Source organism: Phaethon lepturus, unplaced genomic scaffold (genome assembly GCF_000687285.1).
Source record: "Phaethon lepturus isolate BGI_N335 unplaced genomic scaffold, ASM68728v1 Scaffold36272, whole genome shotgun sequence".
In the NCBI taxonomy this organism is placed as follows: domain Eukaryota; kingdom Metazoa; phylum Chordata; class Aves; order Phaethontiformes; family Phaethontidae; genus Phaethon; species Phaethon lepturus.
In genome coordinates, this window is record NW_010524729.1 from 1 (window position 1) to 10,242 (window position 10,242).

Sequence of the window (10,242 nt, forward strand, 5' to 3'; positions counted from 1 at the left end):
GTACTGTCTGTCCCAAAGTAACAGCGGCTGCGTCGTGCTGGATTTCCATTGCGGTTTAGGTTGGAAGCAGCTACGAACCCCACCAGTGACTCCTACAGTGATCGTGCCGCCAGCCGCTCCAGTGCCTACACCCGGAGGGAGAACCGGTTAGCTGCCCTCAGCAGCAGGGCAGAAGAGGAGAGTAACAGGGACTATAAAAAAGTAAGAATTTTAAATTGTGTTATTGTCACCACATGCGCCTTAGAAGCTGCCTGTTGCTGCAGAAACCTGCACTGAGAGTCTTTGGAAAGAAACAGAAAGAGTTTATTTTCATTTTCCCTGTTCCCGTCGGTTTTGGGAGTCACACCAGCCTTTCCCAAATGCATCAGCCCTTCAGAGGGCCGAAAAATGACAAGAGGTGAAAGGATACCCCACAAAGTCAGGTGTCTGGGGGAGGGGGATTGAGGAGTCAGGCTGGGGAAACGCTGGGAGGGATTTGAAAGAAGTTTTGAAAGAAAAGATACTGCTGAGCGTGCCGGCATGACTCAAGCATGCGTATCCCCACAGAATTATTTTTGCTGCTGTAACATTCCAGAATTATTTTTTCTATAAGATCTGAAACTTTCAACATAATCCTTGAAAGGCAGTAATATGGACTGCCATGCACATCCACTATCAGTGCAAAGGCTGTGTGAAAAGTACACAGATTAAGATGACCTTAATTCTGAAATTACTACGATGCTGAAAAGCCTCACACGGTAAGCATCACGCCACTCTTCTTCAGGAACGTGTCTGTCCAGAAGAGGCAGGCAGTATGCCCAGTTTGTCCTCTTAGAGGGATGGAAATTCTGCTGGTTTGAAGGAACTGAAGGGCAAAAATCCATTTTGGAGTGGCTTAAAATCATCCTCCTTTCTCCTCCTCTTCAAGCAAAAAGCACACGAGAGCAACTAGGGTGTGTTGTGCTGGGGAGCACAACAGAATCGTAGATTCAGATACATCCAGCATACACAGCTTAGTACTTCATTATGCTTGGTGGTTTACCTAAATTAAAAACATCCCTTTGCCTCTTGGCTGTGTTTAAACACCCTGCAAAATTAAACAGCTGTTTTCTTATGTCGTATGAATTATGAAAACACGAGTAAAGCATTCACACTAGTTCTGTTTGCCCTTCTTCTAATACCCTGACATGGGGAGCGATGCAAAGCCCGCAGCTGCCTCCGCTCAGTGCTGAGGACACGCGTCTGCTCGGGGTGGTGCGGCAGAGCTGGGTCCGTGCGGCGGCCGAAGAGCAGCCTGGTTAATTGAAACCTTTCGTTTCACGTTTCAGTTATACGAAAGCGCCCTGTCTGAAAATCAAAAGCTGAAGTCAAAACTGCAAGAAGCCCAGCTTGAGTTGGCCGACATCAAATCAAAGTTGGAAAAAGCAGCCCAGGTAAGGCAAAACCAGCTCCCTAGACTGGGGAAACTGAGCACCACCATCAAGCCAGTGCATGTTCCAGCATGGGAAAGAATTTAGCTCTTGGGAGGGAAGGCACTACAGAGGAGACTGTCATTTTTCACAGAAATAAGTGTGAGTGATTCTGTAAAGACTGCTGTTTCTCCAGGCAAGTGCATCTGTAGGCTAGCTAGGCCTTTGTGCATCATCCTGCGAATGCCTCTCAGTTTTAATAGCTTTCTATTTTTAATTTACATAGCAGAAACAGGAGAAAACTTCTGACCGGTCCAGCATGCTGGAGATGGAGAAAAGGGTATGTGTCTCTGCTTTCTTCTGAGTTGCAATCTCTGCCTCGTGTTGCTCTGCAGGGCATAGTAATTTCTTGGAGGAAAGTGTTAATTAAAAGATAAGTTATATTTTTGCCTTGTGGAGCAGTGCACAGTGATAATTGTGTTCTGACCTTTTCAGTGTCTGAGACTTTTCTGCTCTCTTTGCAAATCAGCTTAGTTCTGATTTCTTCCTTTCGATACAGGAAGCTGCAGACCAACAAATTGTATTGTATCATGCTAAGAGACTGTTGGTCCATTACGCTTTAAAATATTCTTGATCCTTATAAATAAAGACTCTTTTGGAGTGGAGGGGGACAATGCAAAACACTAGCTGGGTGTCTGTCTTGTGATTGTGCTTGAAATCTGAATGTTTGAATGCTTCGTCCTCTTAACTGAGCAGTCAGATCCATTGCAGTGAGCTAAGCTGAACGGGCAGTGTCTAGCTAAATCTCTGCCTTAAGTGACCATAGCTTTGGACAGGTTGGAAGGGACCCGAGGAGGTCTGTAGTCCATCCAAGCAGAGTCAACAGTGAATTTGAAGCAGGTTACTCAGGGCTCTGTCCCATTGTTTCATGAAGACCTCTGAACATTGGGTTTCCAGAGGTGCAGTGCCCTGTTCCAGTTCTTTAAATATCCTTATAGTGATTTTTTTTTTCCCCTTATGTCTAGTCAGAACCTGCCCTGCTTCAGCTGATAACCATTATTGCTCATGCTGCCACCACATAGCTCGGTGGTTAATTAAAGCTGGAGCCTGGCTCGAGTTTCTCAATAATGTCCACTTACATGTTGGAGGGTCGTCTGAAGTGGAGGTTCCTCCTAAAGTGTTTCATCTCCTGAATTTTTAGGAGCTTTGCTGGATGGTCAAACCATGTGTTTAAATTCAATTCCTACCTTGAAAGACCTTAATTACTGATGTGTAAACACTTCCTGGGATTTGCCAGATATAGTCTGGAGGAGGTCACATTCAGGATCTCCTCTTTGGACAGGAACAGAGTTAGGCAGAGCACGTCAGCCCTCCGTACAGGTGCCAGTCTTTGACTGGTGAAGTTACCACGGTTGCTGAAACTGTGAGCTCAGCTGAGCATCCCTGCACCAGTGTGAACCCCGAGACTGAGATTCTCAAAGCATTGATCCATGTGGACCTGATTCCTAGGTGTGCTTAAAGCAGGCCGAGTGGGGTTATCAAACACACAGCCATCACTGCCGTCTGAACATAGCTGCTGGGGGAAGTCATGACACAGGTGGAGCTTTTCTTCTGAAAAAGAAAAGGCTGTGGTGGTCAGAGCATTTGCCGTGAGCGGAGATCCCCAACCAGAGGGGGCTCCCACCACGTGTCCCATCTCCTACCTGTGAGATGCATCCAAGTTGGGGCAATGTCCTGCATCACTTTTGTTGAATTAGGATCACGACAGCCACAAATACAGGTTTCTGGGAGTTAGAGAGACGAAGAGTGCCTGACTGTTCTCCGTGAAGATGGCATTAACTGCTTCCAGGATGGCTTATGCATTTTGCACTGAGGAATCCCTGGATGAAGGGTGCTGTGGACAAAAAGTGACCCAGAACCCATCATCCATGGCCGCACTCAAAAGCTGTGTTTTCCTTACTCTCCTGGCCTCATGTTTCTTTGCAGAGGGCAGAGTCGCAGGGCAGAGGGTGTAAAGCCTGTTCCTCACCCACGTTTGCCATTTCCTCCCGCGCAGTGCTCTTTCCTGGGGTGGTTTGAGCCCTCCCATGTTGAAGAAGTCACTGATGGAGTCCGGATCCCTCTCTCTAGGCAAGGGCTGCAACTGTCCACTGAGGCCACCACCAGTACGCACGTGGCAGAGCCTCCCAGTGTAATTGTTGGTTTCCAAAACACACTGAAAGCAGTCATCTTTGCAGCTTTGAAGCCCTGAATTAATCGGGGAGAAGCAGACTTCCCAGGCGCCTTTCCCTGTTCACTGTTTCTTATGTGACAGGCTCGGTGAGTTTTCTCATTGCCTCCCTTAGTGGGGTGCAGTTAAATCCATGGCTTCACCTGCAGAGCTCAAAACTGCATTATATCAGACAGTCCTGAAATCCGGGATCGCTAAAGGTGGGGTGAAGTTCAGTTTCACTGAAGGGATGTGAAGAGAGCTCAGGATCAAGACAATCTGCTGGTTTACCAGCTGCCCTGTCCCATCTGATCAGCTCCTGGTTGTAATCTGTGTGTTACTTCGAGATGCTTTTCAGTGAATGCTCCTACAGAAATACAGGACAAAACACTATTTTTCTTTAAAAGAAGATGTACTGTAAGTTTTTCTTCTAAATCCTTGTGACCATTTTTGTTATGAATCCTTGTAAACAGGAGAAGCGAGCCCTGGAGCGGAAACTCTCTGAAATGGAAGAGGAGATGAAGGTAGGGAATTATCTATTCACTCTGTCTATTCCATTTTTTATGCTTTATATTAATGTATTTTGGGATTGTCACCCAGAAGTAGGATATTAAAGGCGTACACGGAAAGGGACTTGTGTTACCTATGAGCATGTTCCTTTATGCAGTCAGAACTTACTTTAATGGCCATGTTCTCCAAACATGAAATACTAATAAAACTGTCCTATTACCATTCATCTGATTGCACCGTATGTTTAATTTGTTACGCTGTTTGATCTGAGAAGTGTGAAAGCTGTTCTTCTTAAACGCTTTCCAAAACTAACCTTTTGTGGCATCGATGAGTTTCAATGTGCTGATCCTCTATGTTCTGAATAGTCTACAGCCCGAGTTAAGCCGTTGTGGCTCTCTCCAGATGGGTAAGAAGACAAAGCTGGCTTTCTGAGATCACGCACACTAGCCAGGAAAAAACACAGAGTGATTGTATTTCTGTACTCCCTTCCTAAAGCATGTTGCTGGAAGGCTGTGTCAGTAAGTCAGCCTGGAATAGATTTCAGCAAAGAGGAATTTGCTTCCTGATGAAATGTGCAGCATGGCTTACTGTCACGAGACATCCGCCACCGACTGCTCCTTCGCATTCTTTCTGTCATGGCATTGCTTCGAAGGATGGTTCTCCTCCTGCCGTGGCTTGGATGCCCTGTGAGCACGGGGCTAGCGGGGAGCACTGCAGAGCAGGAAGCGGCGTGTTTTGCCACCATAGTACACCTAAAACGTCACACTGATTTTGCAGGGTTACATCATTTTACACTGCATTTTAATGCTGATGTTCACAGAATGCCATTCCCCCCTTTGCTCTGTGCCCTGTGCTTTCATTCCCTTTGAGCATGACCCAGGTGGGACCAAGCTACTTTAAAGAAGGACTCCAGGCTGAGAGCTGTGAGCTCTCCCAGCACGGTGCGCTGATGGAAATGATTTTCTGCCACCTTGGAGGAGGTTCCAACTTTATGTTGCTATTTGAAGCTTCATATATTTACCAAGCATACATCTTTGAAGGGACCTATTGGCTTGTGCTGCATCTTCCACTGCAATAAGTAGAAGAATGATTTGGTGACGTTTTACTGTGAAGGCTCTCTCGTTCTTTCGCGGAGGAGAAAATGAGCGTGGATGTGCTAGCCAGAAGGGGAAGGAGAAAGGACTGAATATGTCTAAGTTCCAAATTCTTTGTTCACTGAACAGGTAGCAATTTTTAACTTCGGCGAGACCTTCCTGTAATTACAGAAATATGGCCTTCAAGAGAAAATGCAGACAGCAGCAGTTTGTGTTGTTTCTTCAGCTATGCAGATCACTCTGCAAACCAGCTCTGTCCATGGAGTAAAAAGACAAATTGGTGTCCTCTAGTGGCCTGTTGGTTTTGAAACATTTATATTGGTTTGGAAAGCAATTAATGAAAGAAGGTGCCTGTAGGAACTGGTGGACGCAGCCAAAGTGCCTCTGGTTCGGGTAGTCCTGAGCTGCAGACTGACGGAAGCTGAGATGGCGCAAAAGGAGAAGCACTGCTAAAAGTTTGACATGTTCTTATATTGCTCCAAGAGACGTGCTGGAGACGTGAGCTAAAGGAGCCTATGGTCTAGCTGAAAATGAGCTATCAGGTCCTCGACAGTGGTACTTACTCTTTGCTCTCTGCTGTGTTCCTGCTGCAGTGAACAACCAAAGTGGACTTTAGTTAATAGAATAAATAGACATGGAATTAGAAAATATCTCTTCTAAGGTGCTACTACATCTCCACTAGTTTTTGCAAAAACTGGAGCACGCAGTGAGTAACTGAGTGCACTGTGACATGTCTATTTTGACAGCCACTCAATAAAAAGGAGTATAAAATCTCTGAAGATAAAAATGTTGAACTGGGCAAGCACTTTCCATGTCCACTGTCATCGTGCTTTAAAGCGGGAGAGTCAGCCCAGTTGTGTTTGTCTAGAGACAACCTCTACAGAACATCTGAGTTAATCCCTAGTGTGGAAGTCGAGCCAGGAAAACAAATCTATTAATTCTGGTTAGACTTTCAATCCTGCTTCTTCTGCTAGTTGAATAGCTGTCGAGCAGAGTCAGAAGGAATAAGCGACTTAAGCAAATCCACCAGTTTCCTTTAACATGGAGAGCAGCAAGGGGAAACAACCAAACATGCCAGGTTATTAGGTCTCGGGTAGTACTGCTGTTTTGGGGATTCTTCCCACTGGTCTTTGAATTGAACCGGTCCGGCACGGCTCACATCCAGCTCTTTGATCCTGGGGTGTCTGTGTCCAGTTCTGTGCATCTCATGTCCTGGCCAGGGCTTTCCTCCTCTTGCCGCTGAGTTCTGAGGAAGCGGGGGCACAGCAGTGGTCACAGGATGGTCCTGGGTTTCTGTGACAGAAACACTTTGTACTTCAGGCAATGCTTGAGTTCCTTTCATGAGTTTAAACCTTGCCAATGAAGCAATCGAGAAATGGAGAGGAGCGGGACAAACTCGGTAACCTCGAAGAATTCTTTGGTGCCAGAGCTGCTCCTGCTGACCTGCTCTTGCAAAGGTGACGGAGTTGTGCAGCATTCTCCTAAGTGACTGTGGAATTTGACTGGAGATACAGCAACTTGGCTGAGGAAGGAGGAAGAAAATTAGCATTTACACTGAACTGAATTTAATGCCAAGTGCCCGAGGTCCCAACTTAACACAGCAATTTTTCTTGAAGGTCACAGAAGCTGCTTTATTCTGTAGCCGCACCGCACCTCCTGGCTTTGTACACTGTGCATCCTTTGGGCATTTTTATTTCCCCTAGTGTTGCAGGCACAAAATCCTTTAATTGACGGCAGGCACAGCTGAACTGAGAAACCTGCTTTCGGTAAGCCAAATATCAAGCTGAGTGATAAGCAATCACAGCGGTACCGTCCAGATTCTGGTCTTCACCCCTGGCTGCAGTCCCAGCTTCCTGGCCTTTGCTAGGTTTCTTGGATAAATAGAAGGCTGTCCTACCTGCAGCACACACACATTTTTACATACGTGATCCTTTTCATCATCTGTGGCAGCGTGCTGAGGCCGAGCTGTGTTTGATTGTGCCCTGCTGAGGTTTCGTGCTATATTGGTATGGAAAAATAAAGGTGGTCTTTAAAGCGATCACAGTCCTTCCCATAGGAAGCACGTGCGTAGCACGGCACCCCATTTTACATATGTTTGATGTTTTCTGCCAGCCAGATACTCGTCTGTCTTCCCTCTGATAAAAGAAGAGGTTTATTATCCGTGATACCACCAAAAGAAATGGCTCTTCTAGTATGAACCGTCCTCCAGCGGCTCCTGCGTGTGATTTGCCACAGGACAGACGTGTGACGTCCATCTGTCCTCACCGAGCGCAGGGGCAGCCGGCACAGCTCAGGCGGGTTAAGTGATGGGTAGGTGGGTGAGATTTGGCGAGAGGGGGTCTCGCTGCCGAGACGTCCCTGAAGCTCTCCTGCGGTTTGTTGGCAGTAGCTCTCAGGACCTGTTGGTTTACCTGGTGTCAGAATTGCGTTGGTGTAGCCCAAGTAGCAGGAGCTGCTTTGTCAGTTTGACGACCTCGGGCGGGCTCAGACCCCATCCTTTGCTGGCTCCCGGCGCGCACCGGCCTTTCTTCTGTTGGTTTTGCAAGGCCTTTGGACGAGGTATCTTGATTCCCTAACGGGGAGCAGAGGTAGTGCTTTTGGGTAGCTAGAACTGAGCTGATGGACGAGGGCTACACGGAATACTTCTCTTTTATACAGGAACGAGCCCTTGGACAACGTGTCCTGGGAGGCAGCAGGTTCCTTGCCAACTGCAGCCAGCGCCACGTCGTGCAAGTTGGGTGGAAGTTCATGCAAGTTCTTTGTATCACAGTAGCTTTGCCCGTGCAACTTCTGGTTAAGGACAGACAGTGCCCTCCCTTTTAGCGCTTTCTGCTGATTAACCGGCAGGGAGGAATCCCTGTCACAGTAGACCCTTCCCTCCGTCTCCTCCCGGCCGTCGCAAGCACACGAGTAAGAGGACACAGGGAAGAGCACGCTGGTTTGCGGGCAAGACAGAAGCTGCTGTGGTTCTGGGGTGGGATATTTTTACTTGAACTTAAAACTAGTCTTCTCACAGATGTTTCCCCTCCCGCCTTCCCCTGCCCAGTGTCTGTGCTCCCTCCGCTGCGGTGGAGTGTTTCTCATTCCCCGCTGCCCGACAAGCTGTCGGGAGGAAGGAGGGACAGGACGCTGCTCAGAAAGCAGCTCCGCAGCCCTCAGCATGTCCTGGCAGCCGCGCGTGCTGTAAATGCCCAGCATATGGTTTCGCTTTAGCACCACCCGGAAAAAAGTCGCCCTTGTACAAGAAATGGTGATGTCTGCATGGCTTTTACCATTTTCCTGTTTTGCCTTCCTCATTGCTTTTATGTTCTGTATCTCCCCGTTACCACTATACCTGTGCTAGCCCCAGCTTTGGGCCTCGATTTCTACACCATTGCCCTTGTGTTTCTTTTGTGACCAAGAATGCCGCGTTTTCACGTGCCTCCTGTGTAAGGTGCTGTCATTCAAACTCCTTTAGTTAAAATAAGCAGTTTAAGGTTCTGACGTTTCACCTCTAAAGATCAGAAATAAATTGAGCCCTGTGACAGAGAAGAGTTGAATCTGGGCAGGGATGAAAAACCCGCACACACCCCAGCCCTTCTGGCAGGACTGAAGCCTGAGCAGACCCAAGAGCCATCATCCATGTGCCACAGGGACAAGGGCTGCGAGCAGACGTACGTGTCTCGGTGGTCTGCTGTAGGACAGTGACACTTTCAGGTCCTTCAGTCCATGCCTTTAAACTCTCCCATGAAGCTCTGATCACTCTTGGCTGCGCAAGACCACTTTAGCTTTTAGAGAAAATTGAAGAAAAGAAGTTTTAAAGAAACTCTCAGTTGCCAGCAGTGCTTTCAGAGCCCGCGTAGGTGGGAGGTCAATGGTGATAGTTCTTGCACTAGTTCCTATGTCCAGGGGCTGTGTGCTGCTGGAGCTCACTGTCTGGGTGAACTAGAATATAACCTGCAAGAAACTGTCTTGCTTTGTGGTGGGAAGTCCCTTTCTTTGACCTTTTGAAAGGCTCTGGGGGCCCCTGGAGAAAGGGATGGTTCCCAAAACATCCTCAGTGTGTTGTAAGGCTTTCCCCATATGCATCTGAGCTGCTGCCCATCCAGCACTCACTGCTACCAATTTTTCTTTTATTCTCTTTTTTTTCTTCTACTGCTTGTGGACTAAATTCATGTTTCTGTGCCCTTTTGTCTTCGTGGTGTGTTTTCTCTGTATTTTTCTGTTCACTCCTGTCACTCTCTGCAGAATCTTCACCAGCTCAAACAGATTCACACTCTGAGGCAGATGAATGAGCAACTGCTGGCTGAAAACAGGGCTCTGACCCGGGTCGTAGCTAGACTTTCTCTGCCTACCAAGCCCTCCGAATCAGAGGAGCTGTAGCTGCTTTCCCTCCGGCTCATCTCGCCTCCCTCTTCCACTCTTCCAGGCAGGTCTCCGCTCCCTTGGCCGGGCTGTTCCCCCTCGCCTCGTTGCTCTCGAGGGCGTCTGGTGAAGCTTGTGGCTCAAAAACAGCAGCATGTGGCACAGGATCGTCCGAAAGCCAAAAGCATGGTGTTACTGCCCGGCTGAAGGCAGGGCCTGGCTGGAGACTGTTCAGTCCTGCTGATTTTCGCTCTGCTTGGCAGATGATGCTGATCTCTGCTGTTTTACTAACTGCCCGCACCAGGGGCTTGCCTTGTCCATGTGGATGGGGTCCGTGTCTCCCATCATCCAGGAGAGAAATAGGAGGACGCGCTCCCTGCCTTGATGTGAAGACAGAGAGTTGGGTGGGTGGCACCGAGATGGCTACTGAGGAGCGATGGATCAGCTGCTTCCCTGTGGCTTAACGCTGGCAAATGGCTTTGGGGTGGCTTGTCTGTGACAACGCGTTAGCCAGCAGCCCCTTCCCTGTTACCTTACCTCAAAATAGGTGGTTTATGCTGTGGTGTGTGCTCATAATATAACTCTTTTTTAACTGGACTTAGTGAGAAGCTGGCACCCAGGAAATAAGATTATCCAAAGTCAGAATGAACAATCTAATAAATTTCTAGGGATGTTACGAAAAATGCACATTTTAGGA

At 47.9% G+C, this 10,242-nt stretch overlaps 1 protein-coding gene across 1 annotated transcript; it reads left to right on the forward strand.

Moving 5' to 3' along the window:
• Positions 1–59: 59 nt before the first annotated feature.
• LOC104617274 (protein phosphatase 1 regulatory subunit 12B-like) lies at positions 60–9,563 on the forward strand (the record flags this gene model as incomplete). The annotated part of the gene is made up of 5 exons (XM_010282542.1): positions 60–201; positions 1,308–1,412; positions 1,675–1,728; positions 4,071–4,121; positions 9,429–9,563. Coding segments are annotated over 5 exons (487 nt in total), but the record flags the coding sequence as incomplete, so codon positions are not given.
• Between the last annotated feature and the right edge of the window lie 679 nt (positions 9,564–10,242).